At 45.4% G+C, this 20,213-nt stretch overlaps 1 protein-coding gene and 1 long non-coding RNA gene across 2 annotated transcripts; one reads left to right on the forward strand and one right to left on the reverse strand.

The window, feature by feature from the left end:
- Positions 1-4,144: 4,144 nt before the first annotated feature.
- On the reverse strand, positions 4,145-14,149 carry LOC114095649 (uncharacterized). Its single transcript, XR_003583298.2, has 4 exons — positions 14,065-14,149; positions 10,418-10,540; positions 8,913-8,979; positions 4,145-4,430 (listed from the first exon to the last, which is right to left on the reverse strand). It is a non-coding gene; the product is annotated as an uncharacterized lncRNA (long non-coding RNA).
- Positions 14,150-16,545: 2,396 nt separating this feature from the next.
- On the forward strand, positions 16,546-19,210 carry Irx5 (iroquois homeobox 5). Its single transcript, XM_027939214.2, has 3 exons — positions 16,546-16,794; positions 17,839-18,244; positions 18,417-19,210. Exons 1-3 carry the CDS (start codon positions 16,546-16,548, stop codon positions 19,208-19,210), a joined length of 1,449 nt encoding a protein of 482 aa, XP_027795015.1.
- The last annotated feature ends 1,003 nt before the right edge of the window (positions 19,211-20,213 follow it).

Consider the following 20,213-nt stretch of genomic DNA (forward strand, 5'->3'; position numbering starts at 1 on the left):
TAGAACATTCGGTTGGCTAAAATCCAGTTCTGAGATGAACACGCTGACGTGTGCCACCTATATCCATATTTGGTGCCAACCCTAACCCTACCCTAACCCACTTGTAGAACTTGTATGAGGGGCAAGTAGATATTTATTTCTGACATGCACAGAATAAAACATTACTATGGCTAGGTCTGTGGCACAAACATCTGGGAACTTCTAGATGTCAGGACAAGCGTCTTCCATTTGGCAGCACTTGATTAGACATCAAAAGGTGAGTTTAAATCCTCATTAACACTTAGTAGTCTGTCACTGGTCCTTCCTGGGACCCAGTTTCCTCATCTGAAAAACAAATCTTCCCCAGTTGCCCAGAAGTTGAAATTGTCTGCCATTTTTCATGCACTAAATTTGAAAGAAGTTTGAATCAGAAGATTTCTAGGGGAGAAAAATAGGCTACTAGTGTGTCTCACATCTGACACTGAGTTATATTTACATGTAAAATGTAAAGATGGCAAGTGGTTTAAAATAATTTAGCCATAAGTTGTTCTAAAAACATTCTGTGGAGAAAATATATATAAACAATTATGGACCAAATTATAAAGTGCCTGGTGTTTTAAAAGAAAACACAGAGAATACAGCAATCATTGCAGAGTCAGGAAGTCTAGTGGTAAACAACCTATGATTTACAGTATTTGTAAAATTTTTTCAAAAACTGCCTAAAATTGCACCATTTTCCTTTTCTTTCATTTTTTAACTGCTACATAAACAGTATGACAAGACGATTCCACGGTGCTTTGTCATTATACATACTCAGAATGCTTAAGCTGCTGGCTTAATGTAGCCCTTTTGCAGAACACAATTTCCTAGAACAATTTATTTTGGCCTCCCCGTTGGCAATGCCATGTAGCTGAGGATACTGGAATCGATATTGCTACATTTAAATCATGAATATCTTAATTTTAATGTGCTTTATAACCACTTTGATCAAATCTATGGTTTACATAAATTTAAAGAAACTCTGATGGAAACCTTTGTCTTCCATTTTCCAAGTTTCTAAGTGTGACCAGAGTGTCCTAGTGTCTGAAAATTGGATATACATTCAGCAAAAGCTCTTAGCATTTAGTACATTGTACACTTAAAACATATACATATGCATTCCACCGGTTCCCTCCATCTCACCTCTGCCTGTGTCCCTCTCCTCCCACATTGTGAGCTTCCAATGATGCAAAATTACTAGATTCCTAATTGCTTTTGATATTTTTCCTGTCCTCATGGCCCAATCTAGGAGCTGTGGGAACTATGCTGGGACAGGGGCGGCTGCACTGGCTCCTTTACTGTTAGGTTTCCAGGGGCTTGAAGCACTCGCGGCTCTTCTAGCACATTCTAGTGAGTTTTCACGGGATGCTCCACTCCCTGCGTCATGAGTGAATGACTGCATCAGCATTTAAAGATTCCCGGTGTGTACTCGTATCTTTCATCCAGTCATTTTGAAGAGCAAGGGCTATTTTACTATCTCCTGGCCCCTGTGTCCCTATGGTCATGACCACTGTGGGCTAAAGATGAAACCATACTTAGAAGCATTGAAGATAGGGTCTCCTGGGTCTCATATCTCACTCTAAAAAATAAAGATTATAACATGGACAGTTGTTGGAGGGATCATTGGGGCCAGTTAATCACATCCAATTTTTTTTATTATTATTAAAAACAAACAAACCAAAAGTATAAAGTCACATTGTTACACCTGTAGTAAGAGTTCTAATGTCAATATACATGATGGAAAATCAGAGTAAAAACTTTCCCTGAAAGTTCTTTCTATGCATCTCCCCTAAAATATAGCATACATGGTCTTGTACACACCTCATCATGATTTAGTAAATATAACAGCATGATTTCCACCAGGGTTTGGCGGAAACAGAGCTGTTTCTTCCCTCAGGCATTTTGTAAAGTAGTTGCACTTTTAGAGATCATGGACCACGAAAAGCTCCTTTTTGTTTTTGAGTCCGTCCATTTTCCTAGTAAGTGCAAACAGTTCAAAATGAGCTTTTTCTGGAACACCATTGACTAGATTGTGCCAATGAGCTCATTCGACAAAGAAGAACCGCAGGCAAGATGGTGGTGACAAAGGCCTGGCTCACAATCAGCCCTTGAATGTCAAGTCTTGATGAACACTTTGAAAATTGGGCCCCAAATTTCCCCAAGTAATGTATTAATTTTCTAGTATATGTGTTAGCCTTGTTCTCTTATATAGGAATTGTTTTACCGAGAAGTAATTTTTTGCAGAAGTATTTCTATAAAATGAGAATAAAATCTATATTCTGGAAACATAGTTTCCTTATATGTAGCTACAAGTTATTTAAGGTAGTCTGTGTTTTAAAATCATAAAAAATTCACTTGATTTAATGAATGTGAAAACACTACAAAAATGTAGGTGCCCTTCTTGCCACTTCTGTTCCACAAAATCAATTCTAGTCTTAAAAAGAAATAGTCTATGTAATTAACATGTGACCCACAATTTCACTCCTGGGCATTTGGCCCAGAAAAATGAAAACTTATATTCACACAAAAACTGCTGCATCGATGTTTATAGCAGTTTTATTTGTAACACATACTGGAAAGTATCCTGAAGTCCCAATACCAGGGGACTGGTTAAAGGAGCTGTTACTCCCGTCCTGCGGAATATTACTCAACAAAAAGGGAACAGACTATGGACACACACAAGTGGAATGTCCAGAGAACAATGCCAACTAAAAAAAGCCAGTCCCAAAGGGTTACCTGCCATCATCCCATTTATACAACATTCTTAAAAGGGCAAAATTATAGAAATGAGGACAGTTAGGCGGTTGATAGGTTTATCAGCTTTTCATCACTGTAACCAAAACACCTGACAAGGAAAGTTTATTTGGGGCTCACAGTTCCAGAGGCTCAGTCCGTGGTCCACCCACTCAGCAGCCCTGGGCCTGAGTGGGGCAGAACATCATGGCGGAAGGGAGCAGCAGAGGAAGCTGCTCAGCTCAGGGGAGTCAGGAGCAGAGAGAGAGGAAGAAGGGGTAGGACACCATCCCCAAGGGTACACTCCCAGGGACCCACTTCCTCCAGCCAAGCCCCACTTGCCTACAGTTACTACCCAGGAGTCCATTCACATTATTAATCCATCAAATGGATTAATCCACCCAAGTGGCTGCAGCTCTCATAATCATTTCCCCACTGGACACTCCTGCACTGTCTAACACAAGCTTTGCAGGGGACACCTCACATCCACACTACAACATGAGGATTAAAGAGCAGGTGGGATGGGAGAGGAGCAGGTGTGGCCGCACACGGGCAATATGAGGGATCCCTGTGGTGGCGAGAGCAGTTCCTGTCTTGCCTGTAAGGACATCAACATCCAGGCTGTGATATTCTACTGTATTTTGCAAGATATGGGGGAACCTGGGTAGGGGTTCAAGGACTTCTCTGCATTATACTGTACAGCTGCCTGTGAATCTAGAATCCTCTCAAAAATATACAAATTCAATAAAAATGAAAAAGGAAACATTCTAGCCTACCAAATGTACGTGGCCTCACTGAGATCAGGGTTAAGAATTCATTATGGCCCCTGGAGTCTGCGAAAACTGTGGAATCAGATGGTTCCAAAATGGGCCACACCCAGCAGTTTCTGCGAGGGTCCTGGGACTCTCCCAGGTCCCTGTAGGGGTACCTCTGGCCACAGGGCAGGAGGCCTCCTTTGGAGAGCTACCCCTCCATTTTTGCCATAGGTGCTACAGAGGTCATGACAAGGAATTCGCCAATAGCAAAGTAACCCCAAATGTGTCCACTCCACGGAGACCCGGATGCCAATCTTTTTTGCGTTTTAAATCAAACGTTCCAACACATAGCCAATGCTCCACCTCTTGTGGCAATTTTTTCTTTTATCTGAATTGCACTAATAGAGCTGTTCAGGAAGGAAATGTTCCATCCCACAGGGGCTAATATAGAGAATTAAAATACACATACGATACCTTTCAAGACTTTTATGTCCAATAACTATAATAGAGTCATATTAGAAAGTGATCTTAAACCACCTCTAATGCTCTCTGACAGAATTACTGAGATAAAGGGATTTTTTTGGACCCTCTTTTTCAGGTCTAAATATTCATTCAATCCAATAAAGACATTTTAGAAAAACAGTCACCATATAAAATTTATTTCATTTTTTTCCTTCACTTTGTTTCAAACAGGAATTATTTCAGCAACATTTTATGTCTTAAGCATTTTCAATAAAATTGATGATGAAGAAGAGTTTACCCTTCCCCTACAGGGACACCAAGGAGCTCAACTGGAAAAATACTGTCGTCTATAAACAGAAACATTCAAAACATATTTAAATCCCCTGAGCGCTTGATTTTTCCAATTCTTTTCCATCTAGACTGAAACGGATGTCAGGAAATTTCAAAGACCGATGGCTGAATCTAAAAGGAAAAAAAAAAGTCATTTAGTCGTCATGATCACTGCCAGGGTCAGTCCCCAGTACCTTACACTTTCTGATCACACTGAACGTCACCAGGCTGCTTCTGCCTGGGAGAAGACAAATCACCAATCAATTATGTACACTAATTAAAAATGCTACCTTAGGAGGTATTTTAATAACTTGGTAATGGGGTGAAGTGTTTCTTCTAATTGCTTACTTTAAAACATTTTTGGTAACAAAAACACTAGCCAGGCGGCACCGAACACTTACAAACATTTCATGCTACAGTCTACATGGACTATCCAGGGGCCCCCGGCAGTGGTGGTACAATTCTGCAACTGGTTGAGGTCACATGGAAAATAGAATTATATGCTAATTTGTCCCTATATTAAGTTATCATAAAGGTTAGACGAAACACAGTAAAGTGAATTCTGGAAAAATAATTAACTAAATAGGTTGGTATGTACCGTATCAAAGTAAACTGTTTATCTTAATAGATACAAATATAAGAAAGATTTTTTAAGGCAGGGGTATTTTGTCATTTTCAAAAACAAGTGTTTTAACTAACCCCAGGCAATGACTTACAAAATTTAAAAATTTTTATATAAATAGTTGTTCTCTATAGAAGCACAGGGGCAGGGTAATTTTTTTTCAAGGGGGAAAAAAAAAGAAAAAGAGAGAAGGGCATAGTATCCAGAAGAGAATAATTCTCCCAGAAAAAAACTTCGCTTTACCTACACATCTCTTAAAGTTAACTCACATAAACAGTTCTCTGTGTGCCGTAAAATGAGCACGCACGTTCATACTAAATGGTGGGGTCACAAAGTATTGATTTTAATGCATTTTTAATTTTACTCCAAACTAAACATCAACAGAGGTGTTTTTCTTGGCATAGATCTGCCTGAAGAAAATATGCTTTATTCAAAAATCTATTGAGAAAGAAAAATCTAAATTATTTTTTCTGGAAGACATAAGTCATTCTATGGACACTGCGTTGATTTAAAAAAACCATAAGACCAAATCAATCGTTGAAGAATTAGGCCTACTAGTTTCATATACGATGACGGCACATTCCTCATATTTCTGGATTTTAAAACTACTTTTGTAGAAAAAGAGAAAGAACATGGGAGGCAGGTACCGATGGCCACATGAAATCTTGCAGCATGTGGAATCACAAGTGCAGGATTTCGTGAAGCACCCAGTTCATTTAAGAACACAACAAAGACAGTGGCAGAGATCATCTGTGTCATACCCTTAGGCAAATTCCTGGGGAAAAAACACAATTATTTTATACTCTCAAGTCTATCCTTTCTGCCATCAAAGGATGTATTTATAATTTCCATATAAGAAATATGCCATGCCGTAGGAGAGCTTGCATTCATACAGCCACCTGAAGTTCCTTTAAATCATAACTCCTTTTTAATTTCTGAAGGGATTTTGCCTATTGATTTTAATGATTTTATGACTACTAGTTACCATAGAATGAGTTAGGTGCTCATGAAATATCAGTTTGACATCTTGTTCAAATACTTACTTTTCTCCCTGCATTCCTAGCCCTGTCTACCCTATTTTTCCACCTACCAAGTTAGATATGGAGATATTCAGATATAAAATCTTCAAACACCTGGGCACATAAACATGCAGGTATATACTTCTATTATTTTGTTGGAAGGATTTTTATGTATTGAGATCTTAATACACTCCTCCCCCTCCCCAAAAAAAGAGCAAAAGTCTAACAAAAATGAAAACCTGCACTGATGCCTAAAAAATCAGTACTTAAGTAAATTAATCTTCATTCCCAGGGAACGCAATCTGATGTCCAGAGACTGAAAGTCAGTCTACCATAAAATATGGCACATTAAATACTACAATGACCCATTTGAAATGTCTTCATGCAATTGTGAGGTCCTCTACAAACAACTGTGGATACAATTATATTTTAATATTCAGTACCAGAGGTTTCCATGCAAAATATATTGAAATTGTAAAGATACTGAAGTCGGTTTAAGATAGCATCAAACAAATCAGTAGCTATTCCATGGCAAAAATGCTGGCTGAAAATCAGACTTGAAAAGAATTATTAAAATGAGGAAGAAATATTGAGTTATCACAAGCAACACTACCATTCCTGCTTATAAAATTCAGGATTTCAACCAGCTACTGGGAAGAATGAAAAGCTTCTTCTAACCAGCTAAAAAGAAAGTCTTTACCAAGCCCCTTGAAAAAGCTCATTTTCACATTACTCAGGCTTCATTATGCTAAATCAATATTCGTTTAGTCACTGGGGTTATTGACATATTTTAAAATAAAAGTATACCCTTCAGCTACTGCACTCATTACAGGTAATTTGTCTTGTCAGAGAGCAGGGAATATTATCCTAGTCTTTCAGGGGCTGACAGCCCATGGAAATACCTCCCCATGGTTACAACTGTAAATAATTTTAAGGTAAAATATTGAAAAATCAATGACTGTTTCCTGCAATCTGTCACAAACAAATCAATCATAATCTGCACTGCCAGAGAGTATGATTTGAAGGAGATGGGAGCAGATGTAATTCTTGGCTGGAATCTCTCATTTCAAAATCACTTCACATAATGGTGTCATCATTTAAACACTTAACAGTCGGTGCGACTGCCACTGGAACATCCAGTTGGACAAAACCACAAGCAGGAGGAGGAGAAAATGCCATCACTATTATGTTAACAAACATTTAATTTAAAGGGTTGCTGCATTAGTAAATTTCCGCTGAAAACGGTTTTACCTGCCTCTTTTGCAGTTTGAAATTAATCAAGGCTGCTTTTCTGTGTTCTGATGCCTAGAAAATTAGCCCAGGACTCAAAGTATACTCACAGGCCTTTTATTTTAAAAGTCCATTATAGAGAATAAAATTTGGAATGACAAATAAGACATTTCCATTTCAGAATATCCATAATTCTGTGTTCAAAACAATGATTAAAAAACAGTGCCATTGATGTCAAGATGATACTTTGATGACTTAAGAGCAGCTGTAAAGGAATACAGTAAGACCTGTTCAATCTAAACACATCCCTGCGCTCCATATACAAGCTACACCACAGAGGGATATACAAAAAACCAGTGTGATAACCCAGCATCCAAGAGCAAAAGTTGCTCAAGGTCATAATACTGAATAGTTTTACAAATGTAAACTGCTTTTCAAATAATCACTTTGATATTCCCATTTTTTCTTACACTATATTTTACGGTTTCCTCAGCTGCTTATAACCCTCTGTATAGGTGTGAATAAAAGAATCCGAAAATTGGTATATTTTGCCTTTCTGTTGGGTTAACCCCAAACACTATTTGACATGAAGATTAGTCTCTTTTCTGAAGGTTTGTGTTTTTAAATGTTCACTAGTTCCTTTAGTGGGTGAAACCAATTTTAGCTATCACATTTCTTACCGATTGCCTAATTATACAATTAGACACCATGAAGTCCTTTATTGTTTTATTAATATTCCTCCCTAGATAGAGTTCAGGGGGCAGACATCTTTGATGACTAGAAAAGTAGTTTTTCTTAACAAGGAAAACAAATAGATACAAATACCATTCCACAACAGAAGCCTGTAGAAACCTCTGAGACGAAGTAATTGGTCTTTTACAAACACCAATTTCTAATTTAACCTGCATCATCAATGTGGAGATTGGCATCAGGAAGTAGAGTCTTTTCTGATAGATCCAAATCGAACCCAATTTTTGTTCTTCAAGAATCTTAGGTGTATTTCTCCAAGGCCAACTCCAGGTTTTTGAAAACGAAAAAGCACGTGGGTAAAGCACCAAAGGCATCCCCCAGAACCAAGCAAGAGTCCTCCTTCCATGGGAATCCCCGCAACAGCTGCAGGCTCAGTAGCCAAGCAATCTCGCCAGTGGAAAAGGAAAGCTTTACCCCGGCCTAGGATTACAGGAAGAGCAGAGAGAGACCCACAGCTCGGAACCAGGACAGGCAGCCATGCACTGAGCTGCTGGTGCACGCACTGGAACGCCCCAGGCGGGCCCAGCTCACTTCTCGCCAGGGCTCTGGAACCAGCTGCCAACCACCAAGTCCTTCCCTCTGAGCCTGGCTATGGCTGGCAGCAAATCACCCTGCAGAGAACACATCCCCCAGTGAACCAACAAAGGACTGTGAGGTAAACGGGGACAGTGGGACAAGGCTGCAGGCGTGCGTGTCAACCACAAACTGAAATGTTAGTCACCTACTAGCACCGACCAGGACACCATCACAGAGCTCAGTCTCAGAAAGAAGCTATTTTAAGGGTGCTGAGTCTGCCGAAAGGGTATTTCTCAGTGTTCCCAACGCAGCCCTTACATACCCTAAGAGAAGCAGGCTCAAAAACTTAGCAGAGGAAAATAAGTCTGCTTGCATATCCCAAATTCAAAGAAAAGGTGTCTAGTGGACAAAATTCTTATATATAATGATGGTTCGGGATTACAAAGAAAAGTCTTCTTTTAAGAGAGAGAATATTACCTTCCTGTCTGCACAATCTCCTCCTTCCAACAGCCAGGACACTAGATCCATCAGGAGCTGTGGACTCCTGGAAACAAGAACAGAATGGTCAGCCCCCTCTCTCCTTCCTCTTCCTCCCTTCGTGGGATCACAATTTAATTACCAATACTTCAATTGATTTTATTCCTGAATGATACATTTCTCAAAAAGCATACTCGTTAGCTATTTCCACCAGAGAACATTTAGTATGACCTTATCCATTAATCAACCCTAGCCCAAGACTGGAGGCCGCTTCCTTCTGGTTTCTACAGTGGCAGACCTTGCCCACGTCTATTTTATTATAAAAGGAATAGAGTTTAAATACATTTGAGTTACACCTTCAGTGCATGTGAAATATAAGTTTTCATAATAAATTTGGCAGTTGACAGATGTGAAATTCAACAAATCTGCATATATGTTTAGATTTTTTTCCCATATTTATCCTTAGAAGGAAAAAGAAACAACCATCTAGATCCTTTCATCTCTTAAATTCAACAATTCTGTACATGGTTTAAAACAAAACAAAAAAGAAAGCTTAAAGGTAAACAAAGAGGAATCAGACTGCCCTCCCCCTCCCCGCTGAGCATTTTCTTGATATTTGTGTCATGTTTTCTCACTTGCTGGAATGCCTCAGCTCTCGGCCATACACGAAACTCCCTTCCATAAGTCCCAATCAGTAACAGGGGAAGTCAAGTCTATTATTTATAATCAATTATTATTTCACATTACAGTAAAAATCACTTTAATGCCTTAGAAAGTATCACAGAGAAGCATTTTTTTCTATCGAAATATATGCTAACTATACTGCCTTCTGTAGAACTAGATTTTTATTTTTGTCATATACTAATTTTTTTACTCAACAAAATATCCTGATACTAAGTCCTATTCCTTGCTCTGCCCACTAGACAACACAAATATTCTGCAAAATAATTCTTTCTCATGCACCTATATTCAGCCGCCAAATTTTCATGAGAAATGGCAAGTTCTGCCTACACCTGTATACTCTTCACCACTAAGAGTTTGGTACTCATGACTGGATCACAAAATTCACCATTAAAAGAACTAGGTAATTAAAATAATCCCAAAATGTGATTTGGTACAAGTAGAGTCTTTTTAAAAAATAATAATTGTATTTCTATAAAATATCTTAGTCTTCATATTTATGAAAGGTAATGAGTTACTTTATAAATTTTGCTACCCAGTAGTATCATTCAAATGAATTATTCAATGTAATTCCAGGAAACATGACAAATAAAAATAAATAAATTATCCAGTGTCATTCTACAAATCCAAAAATTTTCTATTTACTACACTCTCGGTGAATGCAATAATGGAATTTCAATATTGAAAGGCCTCAAGTGGCATTCTCTACCTTCTGTACTTAGCCTCTGTCACCAGTGTCAATTCTTTGGTAAAGCCAACCCTCATGCTATTTTGAGTCACTCCACACACAAGCATCCCCACGGTATGTGTGTGCAGACACTCACCTGCAGATGAGCCTTGGGACATGCAAGAATAAATTTCAGCCAACATTTGGAGGAACCATACAGTTTGAAAGTGAACTTAGCTGAAAACATCCAAACGTATTATGGAAGCATCATACTTATCACCTGTATAGAAAATGGAAATGATTCTGTTTAAGGAAACACAGAAGACTAGCAATACTACTGGGATATTAGATATGAATATCTAATCTAATTTTCTCCAAGGTATCACTCCATATTATGGTGAATAAACAAATAAAAGCTGTATCAAGGTGTGGAATATCATTAGCTTGAGAAAAGGCTAGAAAAATGGATTACATAAATCACAACTGCAGGAGAAAATTATATTCCCTTCTCCTGAACAAATGTCAAGTTCATCCTCACTAATAAAGACTTAAACTCAAACTACATTAGAATATACTGGTTTTCAATTTTGAAGCATTTAAGTTAATTTGCCAAGCTAAATTGGTGCTTAGGTATAATACAGCTATAAAAACATTGCAGATTTATGCAGAAATAAGTTATCAGTATCACACTTCAGAGTAGTGCCGAGAAAGCAATCCAAACTCATTATTGAAAAGGAAAATAGAATTTCTAGATTTTTACACATTCTTAAAACTGTCCCAGCTGTTATCCTATTTAGAAAAATTATTCTCCACCAAACAGCTACCAAATATGCCAAAAAGATGTTAAAAATACAGACATCAACACATAACCTAGAAAATGAGGAGAAAAAAACAAAAACAAAAACAAAGATACTGAGATACTACCACTCAAAAACAGGCTGGGCTAGTTTAGAATAAAAACATGGTTTCAAAGTATAATATTTATAATCTATTTAAAAGAACATATTTAATCCATTCAGGATTATAGGATTTCATTTATTTCCATGTTATCAACTAAAGAACATATTTAATTTTTCCTAAGATTTCTAGAATATATAAATATATTAATAATTACTTGATGCTATCAATCAAAACTGATGATATGCAATTAGTTCATGTTCCTATTTCATCTCTTCCAACACAATAAATTTTTAAATAACACATGGATAATAGCATGAGGATGGAGATGCAGCTGCCAAAGAAAAAAATTTTGATGGGGGGCTGAGGGATAAATAAAGCAATTATCTCTAAATTAACGCTCTTGTTTTAGTTTGAGCAAACAAATCTAAATAAGTCTCCCTTTGATTTTAGTTTACCATGTAATTCTAACCAGCTAATTATCCTTGGAGTCAAGAATGAGCTGTGACTCTACACCTGGCTTTTCCGATCATGATCATATGCCTGTGGTATCCTCTACTTTCATTTCCTCTTTCTACAATGAGTTTTAATATTAAAGGGAAAACACACACACCTCTCTCACACACACTGATGGACAGCCAGCTTCCAGGAAAGAGTGAGCTACAAAGAGAGGGGGAAATCTTAATGTAATCCTTATGTTAAGGGGTATTAGGTGCTGGGTAAGCCAAAGGTAATATAATCAGCAGCATCCGCCTTGCCATTGTTTTTGCAGTCAGAGATTTAGAGTGAAGGACAGTAATGTTATTTTAGTGGACACCCAGGTTATGATTCAGATCCTTAAACTAATGCATCGTCTCCACTTGCTCATCAATTCAAATTTACAGAACAATATTTTGGAAAAGATAAGTTCTCCTCTATTTCTAGAACTAAAAACAAGGCATTCCACGAATGTTGTAGCTAGGCACTCGATAATATGGAAAAGAAACTGTTTTCCACCATTGAGACATCATGGGAGACTCTTTCCTCTCCAAAAAAATTCCAGTGGCATACATTTCTCATGTATTCACCTTTTTGTCATATTCCTGTTTCTGAACATTAAGCATGGCTTCCTCAAAAGGTGTTTTCTAAACACCAATGTTTGCTTAATCATATACTGCAGTCTTATGTTTTTAATTTTTTTTTCAAAATTAGAAACCATTTATTCTACAAAGGTAGAGTACAAAGAAAGCAAGCTGAGAAAATGTATTGCCAAAAAGCCACAAGTAGTATTACTACATGCCAGAACACTTAACATTAAACTACCATTTCTCTCTAAAACTTCTGTTGCCAATCTGCTCACAAAATCTGCAAGCAGAAAGAGAGGTTTCAAGTGCAATTAAATTCTCCAAAAGCAAAACTGTACAAAAAAAATGCTGCCCTTCTTATGTCTCCATTTATAGACAACATTTTCTCAGGATCTTAATTAAGATAACGATGCACACCTGTGTCAACATTCTCTGGCAAGACAGCCTTATCAATCATAATCCTTTAAGTACACTCTAAAACAGCCAAGCAATATGACAGAAGCAATCTGTTGCCTTTCCTGGAGTTGGTGTTGTGTCTCTCCCACAAGAATGATGAGATCTTTAAAATACAGCAGCCCTACTTTTATGAGTCTTTAAAGTTTTAACAGTAAACAGCTATTACACTAAGTAAACAGGAGTAACCTCTTTTGCACTTGATTGAAACAATGACAACTATACAGTCAAAACTCGAAGAGCAAGCTTCATGGCCATGTCCTGACAATACAATTATGGATCATGTTTGAAAGCTTTACCTTTTAAGAGTTATGCATAACTGGATCCAAGCAGACAGGACAAACCAATAAACCCTTAGTAAGTTTAAATATGAAGTTTAAGAGCCCCATGTTAAAAACAATCAGAGCAAACCTACCCCTAGTGTAAGTTAACATATTCAGAAAGATATAAATGCAGTGGTAAGTAAAAAGAAAAGCCAAGAAAAAAAAAATTGTGGGTAATCTGAGATGAGTTGGGTTGGTCTCACCTCTGCTGGTGGAGAAAAGAGATTCAGTGACAAGAGACCTGTGAAACTACTGCTAACAAGTAAACTGATTCTCAAATGGAAAAGCTGATGAACAGAAAGGGAAAGAATGGGGAACAGATCCTCACCACCAAGATACAAAGTTAAAACTCATTGTTTACCAGAGAAAACGTGAAAGCGATCATCTAAAAAAAAGGGAGAACATCAGCCTGATGCAATCTGAATTCCGCCTACCTACTAATAATCAGTCCTTCCCTTTCACATATTAGCTCAATTCTATCTCAGAAGCCGGGCGGCCGTGGCCAGCCGAGCAGCAGAGCCATCAATGTGCAAATAAAGCAGAAAATAGAGACATCCTTAAGAAATGAGTCTTAAATTTGACGTAGAGCGGAGGTGACAACCACGGCAACAGAACCATAAATTCTAAATGCTTCAATATCTTTCGGGATTCTTTCCAGTCCTCCCTGACACAAAAAAAGAAGAGACCAAAAGCGGGGTGGGGGGATCAGGGTGGTGGTGGGGGCGGGAGAGAAACAGCCGTGGGTCCAGAGTGGTAGGATTATGTAATGAGGATGTCTGCGTGACAGACTCGGATTCTCGGTGGCACAAACCTCCACGGCTCCATTTCAGAAACCCATCGTACTGGACCAGAGCCGAGAGAGTGATGGAGAGGACACGCGTGGACGCAGGGGACATGCTCACGCGCGTCCTCCCGCGAACCGTGACACCGAGAGAGGCGTATCGGAGGTTCTCGCGGCCCACGCGCGGGGCCCCGCCGCGTCCTCCTGGTCCACCAGGGGACGCGGCCGTGGCTCGGAGGCGGAAGCCGGCGGCGCGGCACTGGGACCCGGCTCGGAGGGGGCTCACCTCTGCTCCGCGGAGCGGGCTCGCGGGACGCGGACGCTCCCTCGTGGCAGGCGCGAGTCCCCGGCGGGCGGCGCACGCGGGCTGCCACCGACCGTTAGCGCGAAGGGCTGCAGCGGCGGCGGCGGCGGGCGGAGCCGGGGGCGGGCGCCGAGGAGCCGCGCGGCCGCGGGAGGCGGGAGCCCAGGCAGCGGGGCGGGGACGCTCCGGCTGCTCCCTGCCGCCACCAAGACCGCCCCGAGCCCGCGAGGGTGAGCCGAGAGGCCGCCACTGGCCTGCTCCGCGCTTCCCGAGTTCGGGCTGTGCTGGCCGCTGCGCCTCGCTCCAGTGTCGGCGGGCTCGCCACCCCCTCGGCCCTGAATCCTGTCCCGGCAGTGCTGCCGTCGGCTTCTCGTCTCCATGACAATAGTGCAACCGAAGCCCCGCCCGGCCCCGCCCCTTCGGTGCTGGGACTCGGAGGGAAGCGAGTCTACGTCATTAGGGGGCGGAGCCAATGGAAGACGACGTCCAATCAGAGGCGAAGGCCGTGTAACGGGAAGGGCGGAGCTGACCGAGAGGCTCTCGGATACTGTAGTCCGGAGCGCTCTGTCGGCCTGGGGGGCGGAACCTCGATGGGGAGCAGACGGAGGGGAGGAGTCAGCGCGCGTGCGTGAAGGCGCGCCGCCGGGCGGGTGCCAGTGTGAGGAGTTGGGGTTAGTGTTTGCTCTGGCTGAATGAAGCTCAGGATATAAAGTGTGTCTTGCGCGTCAAAGTCATTGTAAGAAACTTTGTGTATGTTGTGCTTCGGTGGCGTGTGGCTCCATTATAAAAGCTCACGAAGTCTCTGATACACAGAACTCGACCGCAGTGCCCGACACTGGGCAGGCCCCTGTCTGGTTCACCAGCGCCCCTGTCTGTCCCGGAGTTCGAGTGCGTCGGTGACTTAAGGCGGCGGGAGGCGGAGAGATTGGGAGAGGATCTGTTTTGTATTCTAACTGAGTGGCCGTGGTGGGCAAGGGCTCTGCCTGTGACTCAGTTGTGTTTGTCTTGCCAGCGCCTCGCTGAACAAACAGTGGTTGGGTTGGGCACTGCTCTGCCTAGTGTTTGCAGTGGAGCTTGGGCGGGTGCGAGAGTGCATGTGAAAGGCAAGGCAACTTAGTTGAACAAAAGGGAAGGGGACCCGCACCCTCCGCCACTACCGACCTAGCAGGGCTAGCTGCCCATGGAAAACCGACAGAAGGACGCTGCGCCACAGGGGGGTGGAAGGGGAGGTGGGGGGGGGCCGAGGAGGTCTGGGGACCTACTCCAGTGTCGCACCTTCTCCGTTTGGTAGTTCTTGCCCACTACCTCTCCTCTAGAAAAAGGCTACCTCGGCAGTCCCAGGACCCCAGTGTCGCCTCCCTCGCTGTCCCGCCGGGCGGTCAGTGGAAAGAAGGCCGAGCCGAGGCCTGGCTTTCGCCCACCTGCTGCTGCCGCCGCCGCTGCTGCTTCTGCTGCTGCCAGCGCAGAGGGGCAGTCATCCCGGACTCCCTGTGCCCAGGGCGCCGGCATCCATTGGCTGTCTCGGGGACCTTAATCCCGGATCTCCAACTCGCTCCAGGGACCCCTGGCTTGAGGGAGAAGCCAGTGGGGAGTGGGTGGCGAACCACCTCGTAGCCCAGCCTCCCAGAGAACAAGAAATCCGCTAACAGCGAGGAGAGGAGAGCACCGAGCGTTCGCCCGAGCAGCCTGCGCCTTCGCTCCCTTTGTGCTTTCAAGAGGCCGGACCCGTTATCGGGGCCCGCCGAGCGTCGAGACTGCCGCTCCGCCCCGAGTTAGCCAGGGAGGAAAGTTGGAAGAGATCGGCGCACTCGGGATGTGATTGTCATCCTGGGGCCGGCGCTCGAGAGTCTGGGAGAAAGAGCGAGAGGGAGAGACCAGGGAGGGGAGAAGGGGGAGGCAAGAGAAAGGGGGGAGAGGGGGTTGGCGGAGGAGAGGCGGGCGCTAGGGAGGGGCGAGGGGAACGCCAGCGAGCGGGAGAGGGAGCCGGGGAGGAAGAGGGAGAGGGCGAGGCGCGCCTGGCGGCCGGGTTGGCTGTGGCCGCCCAGAGGCTCCTGCCAGTCCTCCCACCGACTACACCCCAGGAAGGAGGAGCTTCGGGCGCGCACAAGGCGTCAGAATCCTCAATTTCCAACTTAGCATCTTGGCAGGACCTTTGCGAAGCCAAAAGCAGAGCCCCCCGGTGCAAAGAGCGAGGGGGGAAAAGAGAAAGCATCAAGGGCGGGGAGGGGGAAAAAAGCCTAGCCGGGGCGAGCGAGGCGCGCAGAGGAGCGGGCGCGGCGGTCGCAGCCGGAGGCGCGCGGGAAGCCAACAAGGAGGCGCCGCGGGCCGGAGCCCCGGAGCCCGGGCTCGAGGAGCAGCGGCCCAGGGCAGCCAGAGGCCAGGTGCCCGCCCGCTCGCCCTCGCAGGGCGCCGCCCGACTCGTTGGCGGCCGCGGCGCGGCGCGCCCCATGCCCGTGTGTGGCCATGTCCTACCCGCAGGGCTACTTGTACCAGCCGTCCGCCTCGCTGGCGCTCTACTCGTGCCCCGCATACAGCACCAGCGTCATTTCGGGGCCCCGTACGGATGAGCTCGGCCGCTCGTCTTCGGGTTCTGCGTTCTCTCCCTACGCTGGCTCCACTGCCTTCACGGCGCCCTCGCCGGGCTACAACTCGCACCTCCAATACGGCGCCGACCCCGCGGCTGCCGCCGCCGCCGCCTTCTCCTCGTACGTGGTGAGTGAGCGGGATCCGCCGCGGGCGAGGGCAGCCGGGCCCGGCTAACGGGCGAGGGCTGCTGGGGACACGGGCCTAGGCACCACTGCCGACCTCCCCCGCCAGGCTTCGCGGTCCCTACAAACTTGGGCGATTGTCTCGCTGGGCTTCGCCCGGGCCTTGGGCTCAGGAGTTGTTGGGAGAAAAGCCGCGTCTAGCTCGGATCCTTGAGGTGGAGGGAAGGGTTTTGAGGGGAAAGGTCGTTGCAATTAAAGCCGGATTTGGTTCAAACGGAAACTCCGGGCCGCCCTGCAAATTTTATTTTTTTTTTGGTTTTTGGAAAAGTTCAAAAGAAATAGATCCGAAATCAGAACAGAAGCGTGCTAAATCTATGCAAATGTGTTTGGCCTCGCCTTTAATTAATCCTCCAAAATGTTGCAAATCCGTAATCCTATCTTCACAATCCGATTTGGAGGTATTAAATTTCTGAAAAGTCGACCGAGCTGCGGTGCATCCGGGATTTTTCGGCCGGGTGCACTTTCTGGAAAAGCGCAGTGGCTTCGATTCGGGTTAGCATTTCTGGAGGGTGGGAGTGCTAGGCAAGGCTCAGCCTTTCCTTTGCGTTTCTTTGTGGATTAAAACAGAAAGAAAGCAAGCCTTGGCTTCTCTTGTTCTACCCCCGTGCGCCCAACGTGAGGTCGCCCCAGAGCGGAGCATGGAGTCCCTGCTCCTGCCCAGGCCTCTATCTGGATGGTGGGCCGGGCGCGGAGGCCAGATTTGCGCACAGGGCACGGTCGTTCCCCGGCAGACCGGGTGGCACCGAGGTCGGGACAGCTTCAGGGGTCCCCGAAGGACCAGATTCAGGAATTGGGGCCTCTGCTGTCTTCTGAGGAGGGGGGCGGTGTGCTTCTGGGTCTGAGTCAACCAGCCCTCCCCCAGGGGAAGCTGGTTTGAGGGCCTGGCTCGCCCGCAAACCCCGGGGCGTAGGCAAAGAGTGCTACGGTCGTTCAACTGGCAGTGGAGACCCAGGCCCACACTCACCTCCTCTCTGCCTGTCCCCCGCAGGGCTCTCCCTACGACCACACACCCGGCATGGCGGGCTCCTTGGGGTACCACCCGTACGCTGCGCCCCTGGGCTCCTACCCGTACGGGGACCCTGCATACCGGAAGAACGCCACCAGGGACGCCACGGCCACTCTCAAGGCCTGGCTCAATGAGCACCGCAAGAACCCCTACCCCACCAAGGGCGAGAAGATCATGCTGGCCATCATCACCAAGATGACCCTCACCCAGGTGTCCACCTGGTTCGCCAACGCGCGCCGTCGCCTAAAGAAGGAGAACAAGATGACGTGGACTCCGCGAAACCGCAGCGAGGACGAAGAGGAGGAGGAGAACATTGATCTGGAGAAGAATGACGAGGACGAGCCCCAGAAGCCCGAGGACAAGGGCGACCCCGAAGGCCCTGAAGCAGGTTGGTGGATGAGGGAAAGGATTTGTGGAGCTGGAGTTAAGTGAATAGGGGGCCTGGAGGGGGCGCGCACGGGGCCTGGAGGTTTGGGGCCAGGGTCTCTGCCTTTGCAGGCGGGAACCGGGGCCCCGCCGCGTGGCCTCTGCGTTTCTGACAGCCTGGGTTTCGCCCACAGGAGCCGAGCCGAAGGCGACTTCGGGCTGCGAACGGCTTCAGGGGCCGCCCACCCCCGCCGGCAAGGAGACCGAAGGCAGTCTCAGCGACTCGGATTTTAAGGAGCCGCCCTCCGAGGGCCGCCACGACACGCTGCCCCGGCCCCCCCGCGCCGGCGGGCCCTCCCCAGCGGGGCCAGCGGCGGCGCGGCTAGCGGAGGACCCGGCCCCTCACTACCCCGCGGGTGCGCCGCCGCCCGGATCGCACCCGTCCGCGGGAGAGCTGCCCCCCGGTCCCGGCGGGCCCTCGGTGATCCACTCGCCACCACCGCCGCCGCCGCCAGCGGTGCTCGCCAAGCCCAAATTGTGGTCTTTGGCAGAGATCGCCACATCCTCGGACAAGGTCAAGGACGGGGGCGGCGGGAGCGACGGCTCTCCGTGCCCACCGTGCCCCGGGCCTGTAGCCGGGCAAACCCTGGGAGGCAGCCGCGCGTCGCCGGCCCCGGCGCCGTCGCGCTCGCCCTCCGCGCAGTGTCCTTTTCCGGGCGGGACGGTGCTGTCCCGGCCTCTCTACTACACCGCGCCCTTCTATCCCGGCTACACGAACTATGGCTCCTTCGGACACCTTCACGGCCACCCGGGGCCCGGGCCAGGTCCCACCACCGGTCCGGGCTCTCATTTCAATGGATTAAACCAGACGGTGTTGAACCGTGCGGACGCTTTGGCTAAAGACCCGAAAATGTTGCGGAGCCAGTCTCAGCTAGACCTGTGCAAAGACTCTCCCTATGAATTGAAGAAAGGTATGTCCGACATTTAACGCGGGCTGCGTCGGTCCCGGACTTGCATAATTTATTAAAACCATGGCCTTGGCAGTTATTTTTCCATCACCAAGAGAAAGAGAGAGAGAGACAGAGAAATAAACTACCCTTCTATTCAAAAGTTTATAGTTTATGGAGATGGATGACATAAAGATGTAAACATCTCCAAATACAAAAAAAAAAAAAAAAAGTCTTAACCAACCGAAAAGAAAGAATTAAAAAAGGATTTGTATTAAATCTTATTCTGTATATTTAATGTAGCATTTTTGTATTTAAATTGATAATTCAATATCTTTGAAGTAAATTATGAAATCGAGACACCTGTACAGGCATTTAATGTTTTTTGTAATATAAATATATACATTTGTGTTTTCCCCAAAACTGTTTCATAGTTTAAAAATACCAAGTTTAATTTAATTTTTTACACCTATTGATTTTTCTGGGTATGAGCTAAAGTATTATTACGGAAAGGAAACAGGTTATACTCTTAGATTTAAAAAGTAAAAGAAACTGCAGCCGCCTTTGTAAAATGCAAAATATTTAATTAAAAGAGATTTTAACAGAATCAGAGCCACTCATTACTCTTTAGAAGCCTCAATAAACTGTCCATTGCCTTGGTCCAAAAGGTGCAAATGCAACTTTTTTTCCAAGTGGGAAATGAAAGGTTCCACAGCCCCTCAGAGCCCCATGGGGAAAGCCATAATTAGGCTCCAAGCCTGGGGGAACCCGGCCCTGCCCGGGCAATGCGGATTTGGATCACTGATGCGGGCTGCTCCGGGAAGATTGGACCCTGGAGGAAGGAGAAGAGACCCAAGTGTATGCCCAGAAGGGAGAAAAGATGGCAAATCGAGCTAGAGACTCGCAGCACCCGAGCGCCAGCGCTTAACCTAATTACTTCCAATCAGTGTCGTGTTTTATGCAAAGCAATCAGCTGGTGAACTTTGCTAATGAGTTCGATTTTATGCCGGATTTAGCCCTTATTACTATTTCAAAGGTGCTGCT

This window comes from Marmota flaviventris, chromosome 18 (assembly GCF_047511675.1).
Source record: "Marmota flaviventris isolate mMarFla1 chromosome 18, mMarFla1.hap1, whole genome shotgun sequence".
Classification (NCBI taxonomy): domain Eukaryota; kingdom Metazoa; phylum Chordata; class Mammalia; order Rodentia; family Sciuridae; genus Marmota; species Marmota flaviventris.